General features: G+C 36.7%; 1 protein-coding gene and 1 pseudogene across 14 annotated transcripts in view; one reads left to right on the top strand and one right to left on the bottom strand.

Annotated features, from left to right (window-relative positions):
* DGKI (diacylglycerol kinase iota) overlaps positions 1-25,832 on the top strand; it is a 377,107-nt gene that overhangs the window by 217,509 nt on the left and 133,766 nt on the right. For all 13 annotated transcript variants that reach the window (XR_013992604.1, XR_013992605.1, XM_081038705.1 and 10 more), the window contains 5 exons: positions 4,333-4,388; positions 5,350-5,412; positions 9,081-9,154; positions 11,600-11,711; positions 21,893-22,092. Coding sequence is in view for 11 of the 13 variants with exons in the window: in XM_081038705.1 (XP_080894831.1) it covers positions 4,333-4,388; positions 5,350-5,412; positions 9,081-9,154; positions 11,600-11,711; positions 21,893-22,092 (505 nt within the window). In the remaining 2 variants the exon portion in view is untranslated. The remainder of the gene's footprint in view (positions 1-4,332; positions 4,389-5,349; positions 5,413-9,080; positions 9,155-11,599; positions 11,712-21,892; positions 22,093-25,832) is intronic.
* On the bottom strand, positions 9,778-10,160 carry LOC308493052 (histone H2A.Z-like; annotated as a pseudogene). The gene is made up of 2 exons: positions 9,970-10,160; positions 9,778-9,900 (listed from the first exon to the last, which is right to left on the bottom strand). The product of its transcript is annotated as a histone H2A.Z-like (transcript).

Genomic DNA, 25,832 nt, shown 5'->3' with positions numbered 1-25,832 from the left:
AATGCAATATTTATTTGAGGGATAGGCCCCCTATGTATACCAGAATGGCATACATAGTATGGGCAAGATTAGTTGTATAGGTAGTAAATAGTACAGGAGTTTGGCAGGACTGTTAGCAGAGGAAAGGTGTCAGGCGAAAATTTCCAGAAAGGGTAGATGAAAGGAGATGAAGGAGGAGTGTGACTGAGACAAGAAAAGTACAGCGGGACAATGAGCGCATGGTAAAGATGAATTGGATGACCAATTATTACATAATGAAAGATTTTTGCACTGGTGTGAGAAAAATGAAGATAACATTCGTGAAAATATTTGACCTTAATGGCAGATGATGTTGGAAAAAAGATTTTGAATATATACAATTTAAATTGAAGATGGCAATGCTATTGCATGCGTTGATTTTGTAGTTATTTATGTATACATTAGTGAAATCTTAAAATTGGGTAAGTATTCAATGCAGCGAATATGGAAGATATGTGATCTATATAGAGTTCAATTGCTTATTGAGTTTTATAAACATAGTATTGAACTTATATTTCTGAATATCTCCCTCATATGCAGAACTGATTAATTACAGACAAAAGTAGGATTTACAATCTCATTCTGATGGCACATATGTTATTGTGTTGTATATAAAGATGGGAATAATATATTAAATCAATGGAATGGATGATACCCTGAGCCTCATCATCATTATAAATGAATTACATCCAGAGCCAAATCATTTAGATGATTTAGATGATGAGATTTGGGAAGTCTGAGCTAATGAGATTTAGATGAGATTTTTGGATTTTGAGTTGATGTTATAATGGGATGAGACCTTCAGGGACCTTAGTGGGAGTGAATGTATTTTTCATATGTGAAGGATATGAATTATGGGGGCCAGAGGGTAGACGATGGTAGGTAGAATTTTGGCCTCCGTGACCTTTGCCGTTTGGTGTCATGCTTGTTGGTTATGTTATTTTATGTCATGCTTGTTGGTTATATTGTTTTATGTGGTAAAAAGACTTTGTTGGTGTTATGAAGGTTAATAATTGAGTGACCTTAAGACAGAAAGATAATGCTGAATTATCTAAGTGGGCCCAATGTAATAACATGAGCCCTTAAAAGCAGAAGTAGAAGGTAGAACAGGAAGTCAGAAAGATGTTGCAGAAGGGGAAGTCAGATAGATTCAAAGTGTGAGAAGGACTTGATATGCCATTGCTGGCTTTGACAATGAAGGGCGGATCAAAAACCAAGGAATGCAGGCGGCTTCTAGAAGTTGAGAATGGAGCCACGCCGACAGCCAGCAAGGGAAAGGAACTTTACTCCTACAACTGCAAGGACATACATTTTGTCCACAACCTGAATGAGCTTAGAAGTGAATTCTTCCCAGAGCCACTCAGTAAGAGCTCCACAAACTATCACTTTGATTTTGTCCTGGTAAGACTTGAAACAGAGGACCCAGGAGAGACCAGTCCAGACTTTTGGCCTCAAGAACTGTAAGAAAATCAATGACTATTTTAAGCTGCCAAGTTTGCAGGAATAGAAAACTAATACAATTAACATTTGTGTCCAATCTGATTATAAATAGGTTCATGGCACAGATACACATGCTGAGTGGATCTCACTATCTCACACCCTCTTGTTGTGAAAGAGGAAGATGGGCAGGCAGACTAGAGCCTAGGAACTGCAGCAAGAAGCCATAGATACTTCCACTCTTCGGGTCTTGCAATGCTTTGAGTATTATTGGCATTTCTTCAGAATGACCTTTCATGGTTTTCTTCCTATCAGTTAACAGACACAACTTCTTTAAGGAACCAGAGCCCTTAAACTTTCTTACTGGCCCTTTCCCAATTTGTTATGTCCCCTTCTCTTGATATAATTGGGGGGTCCACATCCCTTGGTCCACATTGCTAGAATCATATTAATTCTTATACATACACAGACATATTCAGCCACTCAACCCCTTCCTTCTAATAGCCAGTGAGGAATGACTGAAGGCTGTTATTTGTAGCTCTTGCTTGCTTGCTTGAGGCCTGGCTTCCACAGGGAGTGGCATAGCCTTTACAGTAGCAGACATCTCCCTTGGCTGCAGCCAACCTTGTTTCGAAGTCTGATTTGTGCTTCAAAGAGGGTAGATATGAAAACAGTAAAAGAGTCCGGTCACCAAAGCAGGCTCAACATGGGAGTCAATATATGTATACATTGGAGCAGAGAGAATGATAGACTTTACCTCACACCTTTCCTACCCTCTAGGCCGAAGGAAATGTGGGATTCCCCGATCTCTTTATTTTATGTCTTTCTGACACCTCTCTGAATGCTAGCATCTTGATAGATCTCTGATCTTTAGGTTTACTTACTTGATCGACTTTTATCCAGTTAAATTACATCTGATGTGACTTTTCATCAACTGTGTGATTGACCTCAGTGAAAGCTCAGTTTATTTCTCAATGCTGGTCTTTTTGGGTCTTACAGAATATTTTCTATGTGAGCAAAAAAACTATTTCTTCAAAGGAAAAAAAAAGCTTTTCAGTTCTTCAAGGATCATAGGAAAATCTCAAGAAAATGTGAATATTTTCCAAACCGTACAGTGTCAAAAAAAAGTACACGTTGATAGTTGGCGTATGATTCATTTAATAACTGTGGACATGAGTGCCCTGAAGAAGTTCTGAGCTAAAAATATGGCTGTCTTTTTCCATTTCTCATTATAACTTGCTCAATAGCTGGATCTGTGTTTTTTTTTTTAATTAGGGTCTATGTATCTATGATAAATTGCATAACAACAAAGATTCTCATTTTGTCTCTGGTTCCATAAAGCAAGAAAGAGTTAATACAATTGAAAAGGGAACCAAGCCAAATCTGAGTCAAAAAAAAAAAAAAAAGGTTAAAAACATGTCATTCAACAGCCCAAGTTATCCTGAAGAAGGCCCAGACCATAAAATAATCCACTCTGGAGCCAAGAATGGGGATCAAGGAGGTAGAACACTTAATACCATTTTTATCTTCTTTCTTATAGCCTATAAATTAATGTTTTACCTTGTGTTTTATTTTGTTGCTAGGGTGACAGTACTTAATTTGGTAGAAGAGAGTAAATGGTTACTGAGAGGTTTGAAATATAAGAATTGTAAATAGATGACGAGAACTGTCAAAAACCAATCTATAAAAATAGTACCTTTTTTTGAAGTTTGCACACCTTAAGCGAGTTTCTATGTCTAATACTAATATTATGTTCTAGTAATCATGAAAATAATTAGTAATTGTCCAGAATTATTTCCTGAGATCTTGTAGCTTTTATTCTACCCAGTCTTAGTGAGTGAACCCTTTGCTACTTTTCTTCATCTAGACAACAACGTTTGGGATTTGCCATTCAAATATAGAGTTAGGACTTAGAGTTTCAGCTAGTCAGCCAGCTATCTAATAAGAAATGACTTAGGAAAAGACGTAGCCCTAAGAAGGGATTAGTGAGCATATTGAATAAAATGGCAGAAGGCAAAAACCTTGTCAGTGGGTTCCTTTGGAATGTCTTAGAATTGTATTAAAAAGCATGTAAGGAAATAATAATATTTCATTTAGGGATTTTATAAATCCCTTGAATTTATATGAAAAATCTGTGATGTAGATTCTTATTTAATCTTTTTGTGGTCCTCAACCTGTACAACATGTAGGAGCAAACTCAAAATTAAACCATTGTTTTCAGCCAGAGCCTTTGCTGTCATATGCCCCGAATCCATACAGCTGGTGATTGCATAGATATTTATATATATCTCCACTAAATCAACTGATTCTTCAAGGTTTGTCGCAAATGAGTGTAGATGGTAGGTAGGAGTTTTTGCAAAATTTGAAAGAAAATTCTCAATAAACTTGTTATTCAAATTCCCTATATTTACTTGTATTTGGAAGCTGCATACATAGTAATGGAAGGCATGACCTATGGAAATCAAAACAAACCATCACCCTTCCACCTCCCTCCTCTTCCCCTATCAGCCCTACCCTGGATCCCTGCCGGTCCTCTATTTTAAATAGAGTCCAGAGTATTTCTCCTTCTGCTGTGCATGGGACTCACCTGGAGGGCTTGCTAAACAGACTCCTAAGACCTCACACCCCAGACATTTCAGTTGAGCAGATCTGGGGTAGAGCATTCTTACTAGTCTCCCCCTTGATGCTCATGCTACTAGTTTGGGCCTACATTTTGTAGCAGTGGCCAACAGTGACAACTGCCTATAACTAGGGGAAAGATGATAATGAAACTGTTGGGTCTGTTGGATCTGTGGAGGGGGAGGAAATAGGGGTGCTTCTCTAAGTCACTACCTTTAATGAGGTCTCTATAACAAAACTACCTTTTCCCTTTCACAGAAGCAAATCCAGAAAAATTCAACAGTCGTTTTCGAAATAAGATGTTCTATGCAGGGGTGAGTGTATATTTCATTTTATAATTATTACATTTTACTACTAATTCACTATAGGTAGTAAAGTTGCTAACTATATTCAGAATGATTACATACACATCTTGGATGTTTACATGCAAGTCTATGTATAATTGATGTTTAATGTCTTGGTTTAAGACTAAAGGTAAGGAGGTAGGTCTTAAAAGTTAGTTGGCAGAAAAAGAGCTGGTATCCATCATCTGTGAACTTAAAAGCCCTGAGGTTCATGTTGTACTGAGGGGATGATATCCAATGAGAGATGTGAAAAACAAACATCAAAGCCAACCTAGCGAATGGGGAAATTAGGTAGATTGAAAAATGTATGGGAAAATCTTGGGTAAGAATGTAGTTTTCACAGGGGTACATGTGCATTGGTATTTGGATGAGAAATTAACAGGGGATGGGAAGTTTTTCAAATGAGATTGGAGGGAGGGGTTCTTTTTATTTTCCTTCTGCTCGAGAACATCCTGGGGATGAATGGCCAGAAAGGAAAAAAAAAGTCCTCCAAAGTATTGATATTTTTTAAAAGTGTCATTTAAATTTATACCATTGGGGAAAAAAAATACACCATTGGATCGAGGTTGAAATAAAAGAGGAGTGAAGCAAGACATTCTCAGGGGCAAGTTAAAGATTATATCAGCACCTAGTGGAGAAGTAGGAAGGTCAGGAAAGGTAGTCAAAATAAATCTTCAAATTGACCGTTGCAATTATGTACTTTTTCACTCCCCTATTGTGATCTTAAACTTTATTATTGGTGATAGTTTGAAAACAAAAAGATTTCAACTTGACAGCCACTGCGCTCCTCTACATTGGATTTAGCAAAAGTAGAACTTGATTTTCTATTTTTGCATCATTTAGAATCATTAGGAACTGTCTATAATAGAGAAGCAGGGATTTGGCATTACCGTGTGATTAAGAACTTTTTCTTTATTTCCTCGTGGTATAGGCAGCTTTTTCTGATTTCCTACAGAGAAGCTCCAGAGATCTATCCAAACATGTTAAAGTTGTTGTAAGTATTGAATGTGTTGACTCGTTTATTTTGAACATGAATTATGTATATCACAAAAAATGAACCCTAAATACCAGTGTATAGACTGAGATGAATCAATGAACTTTAGAGATCATTTAGTGTCATTCATTAAATTGACATTTATGAGCATTTAACTGTATGTCAGGCACTCTCTTGGTCGCTGTGATGAAGATAAATAAGCCGATGAGTGTCATTCCTGCATAAACTCACGGTGCGGTCATGAAGAACACGTAAATTATTGCAGAACAATATAATAAATGCTGTCATTCAGCTACGTGTATAGTACGGAGGTGGCGCAAAGGGAGGAAATGAAAACTGACCAAGGTCGGGGTCAGGATCACCGTCATCAAAGAAATGGTGCTGAGCTGAGTCTTGAGGCACCAAACAAATATCTTTATTCCAGGGCTGTGTGAGGAATCTCCATTTTCGAAAAGTACTTTGATATCATTTTTTGTGATGACTCGCTGTCTAACCTGGTCAGGGTTCTTTATCACTGAATGGATATTTGTGTGTGTGTGCTGTTTCTTCTTGGGTCTCTGTCCAAGATTTGGGGGACACAATGCTTAGAGGCGAGGGAGAGGGGAAGTTATCTTTCCTCTAGGAGATATATTTTTAAATAGCATGCAATTGGTTATTAAGAAAGACATAAAATGTTTTCTTATAGTAACCGAGTTAAAGAAGGAATGGACATGACTTTGTTGCACATACTTGTATAAGTAAAGGAAAAAAGAAAGACAGAAAGAGAAAAAAAATATAGATGGAGAAGAATGAATGGGAATATAGCAATGCTTGGATTTATCATGGCATGCATAAAGAGTAGAAGGTGTGACAAGAGGGGAGAGAATAAAAGACATACATGAGAATAGAAAAAAACTATATAATCTTAAACTAACGGATATATAGAGGAACACAGAGGAGCATGAGAGGATACAAATTTCTAAATTTTGTGATCACCAATAAAGCTTCTATGAGACATGAACCTCCTAAACCAGTTAAAACTGGAGACAGAGGCTTTTACACTGGTGCTATAACCCTCAGCTTCACCGTCAGATTCTCATGCAGTGAGTGGCAATGAAAAGCAAGGATCTTTTATTAGTAGTGACTCTTGAAAACTGAAATACTGCCTTTTTCAAGCTAAATACATGAAAGACACATGATCAGTCCTTTGAACTATGAAGATCTTTATTCTGGTAAAATTATGGCTGTTAAATTTAAGCAGCAGCAACATTACCTCAAACTTCCCATCTCTTCAGCTGCCCCCACCCCAGTCAGAAATACTTTCCCTTTTCTTCCACTATTTCTCACATTTAGAGGAATATCAGCAGCACCTGCCCAGAGAACCAATGAGTGGTAGGCAGTAGCCATATTGAATGACATCCACTGTACAAGTCAGCTGTATTGAAATTAAACTCTGTATACTTCCTAACCACTAGAGAGTTTTCCTTTCACATCTGACAGTCCTCTTGATGATAAATGTCTCATACATGAATAGCTACATAGCAGGGATCAAAAAAGCTTGCAGAGAGGCCAAGATGGCAGCCAAATAACTAGGAAAGATTTAATATCAGTCTGTATGTATAATATTCCAGGTGGATTGGTTTATGCAATCATATCCTTTCTTCTGAAGTGAAAAAAACATCAGAAACTAAGTCTAGACATTTGAAATGCAGTCCTAAGTCTACCTTTATGAGATACATGACTTTCAGGGAATCATTGAACCTTTCAGAGAGTTTATTTTCTTCATTTAAAACAAGCATAACAAGGCACATCTTTGAAGTGACAATTATTGACCATTGTGCTGTGACACGAGGATGTTTGTACAGTGACATCACTGTATGTTTTCTTGAGTGTGAGATAGAAAGGATGGCAGGTTAGCTAGAACAATTAGATATACGTATCACAACAGAGTGTCTTATCTTTTGGTACCTTGTGAAGTCAGTGTTTCTGAGGTAATAGTTAATGCTCTCACATAAATGTAAAATGTGTGTATCAATACTACATCAAAAAAACAGTGGACAATAACAAAAACCTACGTACAGCCTTATTTTCCCTACTTCTGTGTTTTCTTGTCATGGTGACTTACCAGGATGTGAGCTAGTACACAGGAACATATATTGCATGCAGATATTTTCCTTTGTGTGTGGAGTAGAGAAAAGTTGAAAACTGCTGTTCTAAAGAGTTGTAAAGTTTAAATTCAATAATAGGTAAGAAAACTTTGTAAAGGATAATACATTGTAAAGCACCCATCCTTATATAATTTGAGGAGTTCCCAGAATCACTGACATGTTTCCCAGGAAGAAAAAATTGAAAATTAAAAAGAAAGAGTTGTTTTAAAAAGGAAGAGTTGCTTTTTTTTCTGTAGTTCAATGCTGCTGCTTTGCTATTAATGTATCACATTCTATTTTGTAAAAGTTTTAGCTGCTTACAGCACTCAATGTTGGTAATTTAAGATGTCTACACTTTTTCTTCATTGGTATAGTCATCTATCAATTTATTTCAAGTCCTTAAATAAATTTGGAGACTTCATGTTGGCTTAGTATCCGAGAGTATTATAGAAAGACCTTCAATCAATGTCTAGAATATGATTCTTATCTAAACAACATTTTGAAATACTTTATTTAGGACTATAAGATTATTCTGGGAACAACTTTTGAGAACACTCATGAAAATTAGGCTGCGTTAAGATCAGCTGGGAAAAGAAAGGAATACCCTTGACTGCCCGCAGAATCATTGTTCTTAGATTGAAACTCTTCTTAAAGAAATCTTTAAAAATTCACAGGGAGCTTGGGATGGTTTACTCCTCTGTCCACAGGAGAAGATAATGGGGAAATTCTGTGATGAATGCATGAGGAGAGCAAATATAAAAGCAGGATTTATGCCTTTGACATTGAGAAATCCGTAGTCGGTGACTATAGTTTTCCTCTTTTGACTTTTGTCACTGGTGGTTAAATGAGAAGGGGAAATGAAAGCCTTTTCTTTGATTAGTCAGAGGATACAATCCTGAGGAAAGCACTAACTGATGAGGTAAGCCACACACAAAGGTTTGAGGATAAATTGACCCAAACCCCTGAGTCCCAAGGTCAAGTTCAGGCTCCAGGAGAGCAGTTGATCTCAGAAACTAGTCAGAGTCTATAAGATAGAATTTATAAGAGCAGCAAATCACTAATGGAGGTAATACTAATTTGTAATAGATACAGTTTTAAAAGCTTCAGTGTATATCCCTTTTAAAGAATTTTTGAAATATTATGTTTAACATTTTCAAAATAAAAATTAATTTCAAAAAACAAATAGAAGAAATCATTATACCCATGACTATTTTGCATTAGGTGACTGTGACAGAAATTGCTGCTGCCTCAACTTGAAGCTTCGTTCTTTTTATTCTTGTAAGCATTTCTAAATCTTTTAATGTTGATGCTACAAGCCAGAATATCTAATAATAAACCATGGTTAAGAATGATGGTAGTTCCTAGGCCTGGTAAAGCTATTATCCAAATAAATTTTCAATCAGAGTCACAGGATTCACTTAAGCAAAGATGGAGCAAGGGGAAGACCGTGATATATGCTTTGTCAACCCAGTTATATTTGATACATTTTTTAGACTTGGGACTACTTCAGAATCCTTGCTTTTTCTGCTTTGATTGTTTCAGTGTGATGGAACAGATCTCACCCCAAAGATCCAGGAACTGAAGTTCCAGTGTATAGTATTTTTAAACATACCCAGGTAAGCTCTGATTATATGGGTTCCATAATTTGAATGTGAACTCTGTCTGACTTGAGGTTATCTGTTTTCATTAGAGAAAATTTCCAGGTACAAACAATGAAAATTGGTTATCTTAATGGCTTATTGAGGGTTTGCAGGTCTGACAATTTTGTGCTCTACTTGGTTTGTTTAGTATTCTCTGTGGTAGGTGGGTTTTTTTGTTTGTTTTGCATGATATGGCATGCATGGTTCATTCTTTTTTTTTTTTTAGGTTGGGTTATGACCTTTATTGAACTTATCCACTGGAGTGGAATAATGTCTGTACAAAACCAAATGTTTGTTGCTATAACTTTTGCATCACAATTAAAATCCAAATCATTTTCTAAAAACAGTAAACTCAATCAAAACCCACTATTTCAAAATCAATAGCTTCTCTGAAGCCACAGTAACACTTACATATGGTTAAGACTTGAATGCAGAAACTTGGTTGGTTGGAAAGTTAATTACACTTCCAACTTACTCAAATCGAATTACAAAAAGGCAAAATTGTGATTTGCACAGAGATACAGTCCACTGGAATCACCAACACTGGACAGCTGTTAGAGTATTTAGACTCCTGAGATGATAAGAAATCCGGGCATCCTTTAGACAGTCTTCTGTTGTCCTTTCTTCCCAATCGGAGATTTGTGCATGCGTGGAGTGACACCACCACTAGCAATTGTAGCCTCGATGAGAGAGTCTAATTCTTTATCTCCACCAATAGCAAGCTGCAGATGGCCAGGGGTAATACGCTTTACCTTTAAGTCTTTTGATGCATTTGCTGCTAATCCAGGTACCTCTGTGGTGAGGTACTCCAGGATGGCTGCGCTGTACACAGCTGCAGTCATGCCCACACATCCATGGTTGGTCGTCCTCGATTTCCGGTGTTCATGAATACTGCCCACCGGAACTGCAAGCCAGCTCTCTGCCAGTGGGAAGCCTTTGTCTTGGCCTTTCTGGAGTCCTTTCCAGCCTTACCATCAACCATTTCAAATTCTGCTGAGGCTCAAACAAGCAAGGCAGAGAAGGGGCTAGTCAGACACCAAGCCATATTCCACTGCCTGCTCTTTAGTCATACCATGATGGAAACTGCATAGTGTATTTTTATCAATCCTTCAGAATCCCAGCACATGAAAAGAAAGAAAAAAGAGAGAGAGAACCCCAGGCACCCTTCTAGAATGGAACATTTTAATTTAATTCTCAAATTACTGATCCCCCCAAACCCCCAAGAATGATAACATTTGAATAAATCTTCGTTCTCAGTTTCCCAAAAAGCTGTTAGGAAGCCATCCAGCCTCATTTTAGTGTGGAATTCATTCAAAATCATTGTCAGATGATTGCTTTGAAAAAACAGGATCAATTAGAGTAGCATTTTCTAACCAGGATGTCAACTCTCTTTAGTGGTATTATATACCTCAGGAGAAAGGGGTATTTAAGATTAACTAGTCTCAAAATAAGCACATTATCTCAGTGGCGTAAAATTAGATTCTAGGCTCCCAAGCCAAGATTTTGGAAGGGATGGATCTATGACCTTTTATTATTTGCCAACCAGACAACTCAGACACAAAAATCTGCAAATAAGGTCTGTTTAAACTGAATTTAATTACAATGTAGGTCTATGGCTAGGAAACCATATTATAGTCTCCTGGTTACTTTTGGCAGTGCTCAGTAGAGTTACCTAGAGTCCTATTCCAGGAGTATTTTCATCTTAGTTGTTTAAGTGACAGACCGAGATTCTCAGGAAACAATATTAACTTTCTTTAATTTTCTTCTTTTCTTTACACATCTCTTTTTCATCTTGCTTTTCTCCTTTACCTCCTGTGGATTCTTATTCCTCAACTTTTCTACTTTCCTTTATTTCTCTTTCCTTCTCTAATTTCATATCTTTGTTTCATCCCTTCTTCACTCTTTATTCTTCAATTTCCTTTCCCTTAGGTAGGTGCAAAAATAATTGCAGTTTAAAAGGTTAAAAATAATCCCAAAAATCGCAACTACTTTTGCACCAACCTAATGTTATCTTAGTTATGTGTATATAATATTGAATGCTTACCCACCTCGGTTCCCTTTCCTTTTTCTACTGGTCGGCATGCATATGTCTTTCTCCAAGGCCAAATTCTGGAACCACCCATTCGTCACTCATGGCGTATCATAGAAAGCAGCCATATATGAATCATAGAGCGATACATGTTGATAAAGAATGGGTTAGTAGAAATTTGGTTACCATGGAATTCTTGTGTTGTAAAATTATGGCTCATTTTCACAGATTGATATTTTGGAGATGATAATAAGTCCATCTTCTTTTCTACTGCAGTGCACACCAAGAATAGAAAACTGTTCTTACATGAAATAAATATTGGGTTTAAGTTAATCTCTAATGATAATCATGAGAGCAATGGAATGGAATCTGTTTTAAATCTTATCTTGCAGATATTGTGCGGGTACAATGCCCTGGGGGAACCCCGGCGATCACCATGATTTTGAACCTCAGCGTCATGACGACGGTTATATTGAAGTCATTGGATTCACCATGGCCTCTTTGGTGAGCAAGGCAACTGTTTTATGGAAATAAAATATGTTTTAGTCACAGAGCTTTTTTCGTTTCACAGGACTTTGGTACAATTTTCTTTCTCCCTTATCAATTTATAAACTTTATTATAGAGTTGCTTGGGGAAAATAAGAACAAACAATAATTCTTTATATCACTAAGAAAATTGATGCACCCTTGTTTGAACTTCAAAACTAAATATTATTTGTTAGTTTTCCAGATTAATTTTCTAACAGAATGAAATGCATAGTTTTCGTGCTAATTAAAAAGCATTATGCCACAGACACATCCCAGCATGCTGCAGGAAACTGCCGTTTGATATTTTTTTGATTCAGTGAAGACTTGAGTGTTTAGGTGAAAAGGAAAGTAGTCATTTGCCTTCATCTTTATGTTGTCTGCTTAAGCATAAAATGGGCGTCTTCATTATCACAGAATTTTTGGATACAGAAATACATCATTATTGTGACATTAATGAATATTCATTTGTCACAATACTGAGATCACCCTGAATTTTAATTTTGTTTGCTTGTGTTAAAAATATTAATTTATATAGTGTAAGGGTAATTCAAGCAAGTTTTGCTATGTATTTCAACTTATTAGTGAATGAGGAAACCAGTTACAATTATAATTATCATTTTATCTGGTGTAAATGAGACCACACTATCAGTTTATAAAGCAAATTAAGATAAAGTTTCTACTTGCAACCTTTGGTTAGCACTTGGTTGGTGCTATACCTTATGCTTAAAAGCAAGAAGGTTGTATTTCTTGTTCTAAACAAACCAACACATCTCTCTTTTTCACTTATCTCATGGATTGCAAATGACTTTTCCTAAATCACTTCTAATTAATGAGATTTAAAAGAATACCATGTTGTGACTATGGCGAGAGTATCCATCACCTGAGGCGGTGATTTTGCTGGTTCCATCTGCCCTCTCTAGAATGACATGGTTGTTAACTGTAAAAGATTGGGCTGGGATTGATGTAATTTTCAGAGTTGTAGCTCACATACAGCTCTTTCTTTCCAAAGGTCTTTGTACTAATTACAAGAACAGATAGGATTAAGTTCAAGAAGGATATGTACCAGGAAGAATTCTGGGAGGTGACCAAAACAGCCCCAAACCTGGCCACATGTGTTTTACCCATCCATTTATTCACTGATCCAGTAAACATTCACTGAATGTTTTCCTCGTGCTAGAGTTTCCTAGTCCCAGCTGCGTGGTAAAAGGCTGTCAGGAAATAAATATTGAAGAGAAGATGATTGCCTACCTAGGCTTGGTGGTCAAAGAGAATGTTAGATACTTTCCCCATTGTTCTCAGGATCAAAATTGAAATCTTTACTTAACATCTTTATTCAATCTTGGCCCGCACGGTTGAGTTTCTCTTTGATCCTCCAGCCTTTCCCACTCTCCTCTTTGCTTTCTTTCTCAAGTAGCTTCTGAAGTCAAGTAGAGCTTCAAACGTCCCTTGCTTCTTTCATACCACAGGCCCATCGCATATGCTGTCTCTTTCTAAAATGTTCTTTACTCTTCATCTTCTGTAACTTTTACATCCATATCTGTGGCAGGGTCTTTTTATAGTCTTTTTTGGTTTGGGTTGTTTTTGCCTACAATGTATAATTAGCATCTGAACCGGAAAGAGAAGGCAGACTAAAGCTGGGTAATTAGAGGAGAGTTTAATGGAGGGACTTTGTATAAAATATAGTGCACTGGGTTTATGAGATACAGCAATGGATGAACTGATGGTGCAAAGGCAGGGAAGCAGTCAGCTGTACCAGAAAGAGAACTATTTGGCAAGGACCACCTGATAGGAATAGCATTTGTAAAGCAGAAGCAGCCAGCCTGTGCCAACCTGGCAGGGAGGGAGCTAGGGACATACGTACAGTGATCTCACTCTTGTTCTCTAGACCTTCTGCTGGTGCTTCTCTCTGGAGAAGTCTCACCAGCAGCTAAAGGACAAGGGAATCATTGATATAGGCTACATGGGTCAGCTTCCCAGGGCCAGGAGGCCCTGGAAGGGCGAGGAGGGCCAGGAAGGGCGAGGCCCACTGGCAGTGGCAAATGGTAGGTCCACGACTCCAGTGTATCTCTGCTACAGAGCAGAGAGCCTGCTACCTGTGGTGGGCCATCAGCAAATGTGGCAGAATAAATGAATTTTTCCAGGAAAAGAAGAATGGGACTTGACCTTCTGGAAAAAGGGAAATTTGTATATACTCGGAAGTATGAGAGATCATGGTCCACCTTGGGAACTATTACTAGTTTCATGGAGCTTAAATGGAGGTGAAAAGTGAGAGTCATAGATGATTCTGGAGAGGCAGGCAGGGGCCAGATCACAGAGTGCATTATATAATTTACCTAGGAATTTTGACTTTATTCTTAGGTCACTGGGGAATTAGTGAAGTGTGTTTTTAAAATATTTGTTACGGAAAAAGTTCAGTATAAAAACAGATAAACTATTATATTTAACCCTCATGTACCATCACTTAGCTTCCGTAATTATTGCCTTATGGACAACTTATTTCTGTCCCCACCTATCACCTCCTCCCTGTATTATTTTGAGTCTCAGACATTACATCATTTTATCTATAATTATTTCTGAATGCGTTTTTATAAAAAAGACTTTCTTTTACGAACACAATCACAACATCATCTTATCTAAAAAAGTTAAAACACTAACATCTGAATATCACTAAATATTGGCTCAGTGACCAAATTTCCAATTAGCTCCCAAATGTCATTTGTTTCTTGTGCTCTATTTGTTTGAATCAGGATCCAAATAAAATCCATTTGTTGTGATTGGTTGACATGACCCTTTAAGTCTCTGTTGGTTCCCACCCATCTCTCTCTCTCTCTCTCTTTTGTTTATTTATTTTTTCATTTATTTGTTGAAGAAACCAGGCTATTTGTCTTGTAAAGTTTCCCTGAGTCTGAATTGTGCTGATGACGTCCCTGAGGTATCAATTAACACATTCTTCTTTTTCCTGTTTCCTCTAAGTTGATGGTTAGATCTCGATGACTCAAACACACTTTTTCCCCCCAGATCTATTTTGTAGGTGGTGTTTTCTGCTTCCAAAATTGGATAGGTAATGTCTGGTTGTCTCACTCTTTTTTTTTTCTTTAATAGTCTTTAATGATCAGTGTCTGGATCCGGGATTCATTAGGGACTGCAAAGTGGTGATATTCTAATTTTATCCTTCTTCATTTATTAACTGGAATATTTCTATAAAGAGTAATTTCTTTTCACCTATGAGTTGGTTACTTCTTTATACACTTTGTGTCAGAAAAGCAGAATGAGTGATCCTGTTTCTTTATTTATAAATTTTCAAAACAATAAGTTAGTTCCCTACCATCCTCCGTTGGTGACTGTGGTTTTTCAATGGCCTTGAACTTTTGGGCACTTCTCCCATCAGGAGTCTGGGTCTATGTACCTTCCCCTTGAATCTGGGTGGGCTTATGACTATGTGATGAACTGGATACAGTACAAGTGAGGCCATGTAGCTTCTGAGGCCTGACCATTAAAAGCCATGCAAAGTATGAGAGATATGGGCAATACTGAGGGTCTCTAGTAGGAATTTTGTAAAGTCAAGGCATTACTTGGTATTTAAAATGTGTCACTGCCTCCTTTTTGAGTATTTATCGAATAGTTATTGAATCCAAAAATACTTCACCGAGTCCCCAAATGATACCCTGCCAGGTAAAATGGTTATGGAATGAACTGAAAGGTGAACCCTGTTCTTTGGGTGCCCACAGTTTGATGTGGGGAGAGACGAAGGAGTAAACAATCACTGTCTGATGTAAGACTTTCTAAGAGAATGGCACGCGTGAGGATAGAAAGGAGAAGTGAGAGCAGAGCAGTCTTTAGAAAACGGGGCATTAGCGAAGGTTTCACAGAGGAGGCAGGAATCTCTGAGTGAGGTTGCCAGGTGGCCTCTCCACAGAGGGATCAGCCTAAGAAAGCACGGCGTGCTAGAACTACAACCGTAATAGTGGCATCGAGTGACTCTGCATACAGTGAATAAAGACATGTCTATAGGGACAGAGCAGAAACAGTGCTTTTTGTCTTTTCAGCTGTTAATGGGCGGATTGAAGGAGATGGTGTGAAACACGATCAGATTTGTGGTTTAGAAAGCTTACCTGGATATCGGTGTGAAGGGTGACCAGAATCTCTACCGCTGGGGCCAAGTAGACAAATCTTTGATGCCAAGGACATAGGCATCAAAGTCCAGGTGAAGGAACAAAGAGAGCTCGAAGTCTGAAACAAGAAAGTGGGAATGAAAATGGAAGGGATTGGTGAATTCAAGAGTCACTTAGAGTGACTCGTTGTGAAGGATGAACCAGGAATATAAATGAATCCTGGGTGGCTAGCAAGGTCATTAGGTAAAGGGTACATACATTAAATGAGGTAGAAAATATAAAAGAAAGAAAATATCGCCTCCCAAATGAACTGTTTTATATAAGTTAAATTTGAACCCCCTGTGAGACATCTAAGAAAATACACACAGGGACAATTTGAAATAAATGTTTAGAGCTCAGGAGATCCCTCTAAGATGGGGAGAGTATTTTGGGGGCCTATCAAATCCTCTTTCCTTGCATACTATCATTAGTAACAAAGGGAGAAAAATAATAGTAGGTGGGAATTGATGAAGAGAAAGTGGAATCCTAAAATTATGTCAAATAATTTTTCTCTTTACATGATTTGAATAAAGTAATACATGCATACTAGCTAGTATCAAATATATGATTGAATCTCAGATACTAGTGACTCTAGATTGCTTCCAAGATAATAAAAAAATCTTCCTAGAAAAAGCCAAGTAATATTGGCATATATTCGTATATTTTCACACAAGTATTCCATTATTACTTATATAGCAGTGGACCATTGTATTTTTTTCATTTAAGATGAAATAATTTTCTTTTCAGTCATTCAATTTCACATTTCTTAAAACTACTCTATTTATTATGTTTCTAAGAAGTAAATTGTTTAGAAACTCATTCATCTATGTAAAATGATTATGTAAACAGAAGAATGTAGTTATTTGGGAATATGTGTGTGTATTTTTGTATATTTAAAATATTCAGAGTGGTACTTTAAGAAAGATTTGAAATAGAATTACTGGAATGGGAAAAAAGATTGTATCTTTTACTCTATCCTGTAATTGCAAATTTCACAGCAGAAGTCTTCAATTCATTTTACTGGTTGAGATGCATTCCTACTAATTAAGATGATTCTTCATTGAGTGCTTGGTAATGTGATTACCTTTTTGGATTCCACACAGATCATAATCACACATTGTAATTTGTATTTATTTCTGCCACAGTTCTCTACCATTATAGTTGTGAAGGTTCTTTCATTCTGAGTCTGTTTCAAAATAATCTAAAAACTTTTCAAGACAGTTCAAAGCATTATTCAGATGGAGGAATTGGGAACCTAATTTGCTATGCAGTATGAAATCCAAAGATTTCAGTCTTCTAAACTTTAAAGAGAGCATAACCAGTTTTCTTTTTGTTAATTGAAATTAAAATATGTAGGTTCTTTTATATTTATGAGGTAGAAAAGCAAAGGGTTACGCAGCGAGAAAAATTACATAGAGAAATTCCCAGGGTTGAAGTTGTATGGATGCCAGATAATACAATCTTTTATTTTTTTAAGAAAAAAGTAACATTAAATGTTTGCTTAGTTTGATAATACTCATAAGTGTAAGAACTAAAAGTAAAAATATTAGTCATGATCACATGACCCATAACTATTTATATTTTGATGTATTTCCTTCTAATTGCTTTATTTCTATGTTTTTAAACTAACAAGAAATCATATTATTATAAGTAAAATCCATACAATTTTATTTCCTTGACTTATGTTGTTCAAGACCTCCAATATTATGTCGAAAATATTCATTGCCGGCGAATAACTCCTTCCCTTGAAAGTAATGCTTCTAAAGTTTTACGCTGAATAATATTTTTCTCTCTGTGTTTGGTGGATGACCTTTACCAGTTAAAAAAAAGTTATTTTCTGTTTCTAGTGGTCTAACAAGTTTTTGTCCTAAAAAGCACTGAACTTTATTATCTTTTTCTACATCTTTTGAAGTGAGAATAGAGTTTTTCTCATTTAAACCATAACGTAGCAAAATTACAATGATTTATTTTCTGATGTTGAATTATCCTTAATTCTTGCAAAAGAAAAACAACAACCCACAATAGATCCAATTTAGTGTTTGTGTAATAGATCAGCAGGAGCAATTTTTTTGTGTGTGTGATTTTGGTATTTATGATTATAAATATAATTTAGGGTACAATTTTGTTTCCTTATACTGTTCTTATCTGGTTTTGTTATCACAGAAGCCATAGCATCATGTTATCTAAAGCTACTTATATTAAATGTCTTTTTTTTAAAGTTAGGTAGAACTACTTGTACAACATCTGGTCTGCTTGGCACATTTGGTAATGGGGGAGGGTGAGATGAGATATATTTTTGATAGCTCCTTCAATTTTAAAAATTGGTTTAATCTATCTAATTTCTGTATTTATTACACCAAATTTTACAAGTTGTTTTTTTTCTAGAAGTTTCTCTTATGTAGGCTTTTAAAATTATGAACATGCAGGTCTTAATAACATTCTTGTATGATTTTCAAGAATTTCCTTTATTATTATTTATTATTTATTAGCTATTATTTAGCTATCCTTTTTTGTTTATTAAATAAAAATAATTTTATGTTTTCTATTTTTGTGCTTAGTCGTATAAGACTACCTTGTTAGTCATTTAAAAATAGCAAAACAGATTTTTGTGTTGTTGATTATCTCCATTGTTTATTCTCCAGGTCACTGATTTCTGCCTTGAATCTTTTGTTACAAGGATGAGACAGAGTCAGGGGCTGGCACAGTGGTGAGAAAGGAAGGAGGGCAGGCCTTGCCATTGCTTCTCTTCTCCTCAGCCCAGAGCTGTCCATCCTTTTCATCTGATAGCAAGTAGAATAAGGACTAGAGTAATAAGAAGGAGGGTAAGGCTTGAAGAGAGATGGAGAAAAGCATCCCAGGGAGGAGTACAGTGTAGAAAGAGAAAATCTCAAGCCATTCCTGCAGAATGAAGGGAACTTATTGTGGCCTGCGAGTAATAAATGCAAAGGACGCACTAAACTCAGGGACTATTTTTGTTATACTCTCAGGTCATGTGCGACCAGAAAGCCAGTATTTGAAGGTTTTACGAGAGGAAGACATGCTAGGTTGAACAGGTCATTGAATGTCTGTAATTCATAAACCAATCTAGTATTCTCAGTGAATGATTTATTCTAGCAAATCATGGGGCTATCAGGGCATAAGCCTTAATAGGATGTTAAGTTTAGACCAATGTGAGTGATGGAAAATAACTATTTGTGTTAGGTATTTAAAAAATTCCCTGTACTCTAACTTGTTCCAAAAATCATTCGAAGTGACTAATGCTATTAATAACTAGAATAGAACTGTCTATCCTGAAAAGTTAGCTCTGGTAATTTCTCCTGTGCCTGTGCAGTGAACTTGGATTGACTCTGAAATGCCAGGGGGCCTGCCCTTGACACTGTATTTACCTCTACATGTTTGTGTATTTGCTCTTCTGTGGTGAGGCTGAGAATATGGCTGACGTGTGGTCTACAGCACTGCGTATGCCTTTCCATACCAAGGGCTTGGAAAGTGTTTCAGCAATTTTCAGTCCTGTGAAACTCAGAGGACTAAGTTCTTACTTAGGAGATTCTGCGTTTTTATTTGTCATCAGGCCTAGTCAAGCCTGGGGAGGAAAAGAAGTAAATGGGATTTTCTTTAGTGGATGAAGAGATATAGTTTGGTCAGATTAATATTGGGCAGAGACTTAAAGGCAAGGCAAGTATATTGGAAAGGTTCTGGAGATGAGATCGTGGCTCAAATCCATAAATTAACTTAATGAATCATTTAAGTACAGCCAGAAAAAAAAACGAAAAAAAAAAAAAACCCTTAAGCTGAGTACTAGAGGATGAGGTAATAGACCAAAAAGAATTTTAGAAAATTCTCACTGCATTCTCCTCTGTTTTCTTATTATCCCACTCACTGAATAAAATTGTATGTAAAGCATATAATTAAATGCTTTTGACATCGAAGGTATTCAATAATGATAAGTTCTTTACTTTTCAGTTTTTTGTTCTATTTTCTTTTCCCCACTGTGTCCCTTTGTGGTCCTTTTCTCTTTGTATTTATAGATAATCAGGTTTCTATTGTTCAAATTAATGCAAGTTTAGAAATAATTCAAAATATCATATAAATACAAATTTCTGTCAACCAAGTAGGTGGAAGTTGACTTCACAAATCTCAGTTTGACAAGGTTTTTTTCCCATTCATACACATGAGACATATGAAACAAGCTGATAGTATGTATGGTTTTCTTTTTTCCTAAGTAAACCTTTTAGATTTGGGGCTGGAGTTAGTATTTGCTTTTTGGGCTAGAGTTAGTATTTGACTCCTTCTTTTAAGTTTGTTTCATTATAAATTAATTGATGCTCAAAATGCATTACACTATAACATTATTGAAAAACTATTTAACAGTATCTACTAAACTGTAGATGTACTACAGTTTAGTACATCTAAACTTACGGCACAGCGATGCTACTCATTTATGTACCCAAGAGCATATGTATTCACCAAGAGGTGTACACAAGAAAGTTTACATCAATAACAGCCCAAACTGGAAACAACCAGAAGTTTACCAGCAGAATAGATAAATCCATTCTGCTATGTATTACTCAAAAATACTGATGAACAAAAGATGTCAGACACAAAAGAGCATATATTGTATGATTCATTTTATAAGAAGTTCAAGTTCAAGCAAATCTAGGGTGACAGAAGTCAGAATAGTGGTTCCCAACTGGTTGGTGGAGGGAGTGTAAGTAGATGGGGAAAGGGCACATGGAAATCTCTTGCTTGCTACAAATTGTCTAAAGATTGATCTGGATAGAGATTTGCATATGTGTATAAAAATATTCATCAAGTTGCATAATTTGTGTACTCTATGTAAAGTATAACCAAACATGCATTGTATGATTTTCATTTATCCTTAAAGAGTAAATGATAACATATCTATCTATCTATCTATCTATCTATCTATCTATCTATCTATCTATCTATATATACATATACGCTTTTTTTTTAATAAGGCAAGGAAGTTATACAAATTTGCTCTTAGCAACAGACTTTTAATATTGGATTGACATTCCATTTTATGGCTGTCATGGTGAACTGAGTTCTTATTATGTTTCATTTTGGTCCTCAGAGCTGCTTTACTTTTCAGAATTTTTTGATCACATCATTACTATTATTTTGCATTTAATTGACTTTATATAAATTAGAAGCAGCTTGAGTGGGTTTTAGGTAAAAAGGAAGAGCCTGGCCAAGTTTGGAAATATGCAGTGGGCTGCATATTTAAATATTAATATATTTAACATATGAAGTTACATATATGTTATAATATATAACTATGTATTATGTTTATATTTAGATAATATATTTTGTATTCTATATATTTATATTTAAATATAGTATAGAAGCTATTTAAACTACAGTGTTTCCCTGAAAATAAGACCTAGCCAGACAATCAGCTCTAATGTGTCTTTTGGAGAAATAATTAATATAAGACCCAGTCTTATTTTACTACAATATAAGACCGGGTTTAATATAATATAATATAATATAATATAATATAATATAATATAATATAATATAATATAATATAATATAATATAATATAATAATATAATACTGGGTCTTATATTAATTTTTGCTCCAAAAGACACATTAGAGCTGATTGTCCAGCTAGGTCTTATTTTCGGGGAAACACGGTATGTGCTTTATCTCTTATGTTCTTTTTATTTGACTTACATTGTGTTTTTTTTTCAAATGGGAGTAGATAACACAAAGAACAACTTCTGTATTAAATTAATATGATTAAACTAAGACTGAAAATATATAAAAGTGGTTATCCATTTGAATTTATGGTCAAGCTTCTCAGAAGTTTATGTGTATTAATGACTTACCCAAGGTTTCTTATTTTACTCATGGCTAACAACTTTCAATATGTTTATCAAAGGACTTTTGCTTCTATATAGTGGACTTGGGATTTCTAGCTTTCCTGAGTTCACTCTTAAGAACTAACTCCTTGCTTCCTATTGACTCTTCTTTCTGCAGGCCGCCCTGCAAGTGGGGGGTCATGGAGAAAGGCTGCACCAGTGCCGGGAGGTCATGCTGCTGACTTACAAATCCATCCCCATGCAAGTGGACGGGGAGCCCTGTAGATTGGCCCCAGCCATGATTCGGATATCCTTGAGGAATCAGGCCAACATGGTACAGAAAAGCAAGAGGAGAACGTCCATGCCTTTACTCAATGAGTGAGTCTGCCCCCTGCCTACCTTTCTGAACCCAAAGACCATGGAGAGGAGAACGCAGAGCATGTGCATGGTGGGGACCTCACTGTGTTGAGAAAGGAACCAAGTCTAGGACACAGCCGTTCCTTGGCCTCTCTCCCATTTTTCCTTCATGTTTTTTATACAGTGACCACACCCTTCTTTTAGAAATCATGACTGGATTGTATGCTAGATTGATGATGCTTCTTCACTGACCACCACTGGAGTGTGTATTTACTAGGACCAGCAGAAAATCACTGAGTGATTCTAGGGCCATCAAATGCATCCAGATAAATGTGCTCTTTTTTATTTGGTTTTAAGAAGGCAGGCCGGCGGCCTCCTCTTTACTCAGGGCACTGGGGAAGTGTTGGTCTCTCCAATAGCAGAGCTGGATTTTTGGCTCACCTCTCTCCACGTTGCATCCCCGTCTGCCTGTTGGTAAATTGTCCTTTTCCTGATGCTCCCATTTTGGCGTCCTGTGTACTCTGTGGCTTCCGTTCAATTTGCAATTCTGGGTGCGATCCTATTGTCTAGATTTAACCTGACTCGACTTGAAGCTTAAACACCTAATGCCTGTATCCCACCTTGGTCCTTTTCTTTCTTAGGTGTTTCGTTAAACTGATTTAAGATAAGGTGGGAATGACTAGATATTCATCTTTTAGTGTCCCTTCATCTGACTTAAGGGTTGGAGAAGGAGCTGGATAAAGATGGGGCATCTTTTTTAGTGTCTTCTCTATATCATGCCCAGATGCCTAATCTGACTCAAGGTAAGGCCATTTCAGGGCTCACCCTTGAGTTATTCTTCTGTCACAGTGAGGAATGATCCCAGGTGCTCCTCCTGTTTGTGGCCTGTGATGCATGGTTAACTGTTTGTACCGAATGGCTGGCTTCCTCTAGTGTCTGTGAAGCAAAGGCATGCTTTTCCATGTATTTATTGAGTCAATATGACAGTCTACAGAAGTGCCTGGAATAAATCAATGACACAGGTGCTATAACTCACTGCCAAAACTTGACTTCACCTCTCTTTCTGAGATGGCATATGTTGAGGAACAGCCCTAGACAGGGCTCTTAAAACGTTTCAGTTTTTGGTGTCTGTTTCTAAGTCTGAAGCTGGGGTGACAGATCCTCTCTCCTCTGCTTCCTCCTTTCCCAGAGTCACTCTGGACTTCCCCAGCACGCTTCTTAGGTCATTATCCAGAGGGCCCGTTTAGTTGTATCTCTTGTTTAGTTTAGGTTTTGCAGCTACTGGAACTCCTAGATTATTTCTGGTGCCTTTACTTTCCATTAGGTTGAATAGACAATTGCTTAGTTTATGTGTTAAAAAAGGTAAAATGCCAGCAATCATATATGGTTAAACCATATTCTTTCTAGAAACATTAGAGTTAAGCCTTGAACCATTCGTTTGGGAGAAATCTCTGAACTACTAAGTGAAAAGACATCTCTGAGACAGCACTGTAGCCCAGGTTGTTTTGGGTCATGTGTAGATAGTTTGTTAAGAAGCTAAAAGTTCTTAACATCTGCAGGCAAGGAGCTTCCATTCTCCTGCCTGGGACTTCAATACTGAATAATCTAACCAGACATGGAATTATTTTTAGATATTTAGTTTCAAGCTCCTCTTGCCCTGAATTTGTATTTGTATTTGCTCAGTAACTCTATTGTTAAGAATTCACTTGGGCTTTCTTCACACATAAAAACAAATATAAATTGTTTTTGGTTTTTTGTTTTTTGGTACTCATGATACACGTGACAAATGCTGTGACATCATTGATTTATCTGGGCAGAGGTTTTCAAGAAGCAGCCTTAGATCATTTGTAAGGCCTATGTGACATGGCAATAATAGCATGCTTTTCTTTTTTAAAAAGAACACATATAAAACTATAAAAATAACACAGCTATTCAATACTAATTATGAAAATCGTTCAACACTACATATTTTTAGAAAAATCAATACAGATAGCCTGTTTTCAAAGGAAAGCATAACACCTCATTACCCTATAACACTTATTCACTGAACTACTTTCTCTCACTCACTGAGCTTATTCTCACTCTGGGATTCGATTGCTTCTTTCTATTTCAGTAGAAATTCTTGTTTAGAAATCTAACTTCTTCCACTGGATTTCCAAGCGGAATTTCCAGTTTAAAGGCAGTCTGGTCATAAGACCTTTTTGTAAGTTGTCTTGCACCTTCTGAGTCTGCTAAGATTTTCTCTTTCAGCCATGATTATATGAAGTTCACTATTACAGCCAAGTCAGAAGGAAATCATGAAAGATAATTATTTCCTTCCTTCATTTTTTCCATCCTTCCTTCTCTTTTTTTCCTTTGTCCCTTGCTTATTTATTTATTTATTTATTTTTTTACTGAGACTATATCTTTCTTCTGTTTCATTTGCCTGTTTTCTTTCAGAAGAACGAGACTTGGTCTAAACTGTTTTAAGACTTTTAGTTTAAAATCCTGTTTGGTTGTGGGGAGGGGAGTTTTTCAGTCAGAAGAGGGCAGCTTTTCAATTCATCATGTTTCCCCACACAACTCACAAGTTTGCCCTTTCTTTGAGAGACGACATCTGCACCCCAGGTTTCATCTGTGGCTGATAAGCTAATGAGCCTGAGATTGTGTCCTCAGCAAGGGTTTCTTCTAAAAACTGAAGACTCATACCTAAATATCTTAGTTGGCATCTTTACCTGGATATCTCATAGGAACCTCAGAATACATGTACCGTGACTGATGGGCTTACTATACTTCTTTTGCTTTCTCTCCTGACCATCCAGTGAGCCCTTTTCATTCACATTTGTATGAATGGAACCACCATCCAATCATTCACCACGTCCCTGGCCCCTGGAGTCCTCTCCGTCACCTTCGGTTTCACATATTCACTGCATTCTTTGAAATCTACCTTCTGTTTATTCCCCACTTCTTTAACTCTCACACCGTCTATCCGTCCTCTCTGCCGGTTACCTCTCCGTGGCACTGCTGAAACATGCTTATAATTCATTTCTTGACTTCCAGTGTTGCTGCCCTTCACACAATGTCTTTTCCAAGTTGCAATGACCTTTCTAAAAATATAAAGCCTGTAATCCTTAGCTTTACAGACCTTCCTGATCACTGACTTCTTCATCTTCCCGTGTTCCAGGGATGATTGCTGTTTCTGGAGCACTAGCCTGTCTTTTTCATCACCACGTTTTTGCACTTCTGTTGCTCTTCTATTGCCCTCCTCACTTCCTTTTCATCTGCTAACTCTTACTCAAGTTCAAGACTCCATTGAAATATCACTTTCCCTAAGATTCCTTTTCTATCTCCTTCTCGACATTAAATATACCACTCAGTGCTCCTATCATGCTCTTCGTTACATCCATCACACTATTTGTCAAAAATGGTGTGATCATTGGTTTACTCGTCTCTTTTCTTTGCTCTGTCGGAAGACCTTGGGATTTTTCCTCTTAGGGTCTCTGGTACCTGTCAGTGGGTGTGAGACTCATTACATGGATCAGATCTGTAATGTTCTGTCTGTTACATTTCACAGAAATTATTTCTAAAATAACATGAGTATAAAAGCTTATGAATATAAAAATAATCTAGGAAATGTCTTGATGACACTTTACGATAACTAGTGGCAGATTTCAAGATCTGATTCACATGGATACCTGGAGGAATTCCCAGGGGAAACAGTTAAATAGTAAGCCGTTCTGATACTACTAGAGCTTCATTTATGCAAAAAGGAAAAGATAATT

Source organism: Rhinolophus hipposideros (assembly GCF_964194185.1).
Source record: "Rhinolophus hipposideros genome assembly, chromosome: 25".
Taxonomy (NCBI): domain Eukaryota; kingdom Metazoa; phylum Chordata; class Mammalia; order Chiroptera; family Rhinolophidae; genus Rhinolophus; species Rhinolophus hipposideros.
This window is presented reverse-complemented; position numbering and strand designations above follow the sequence as displayed.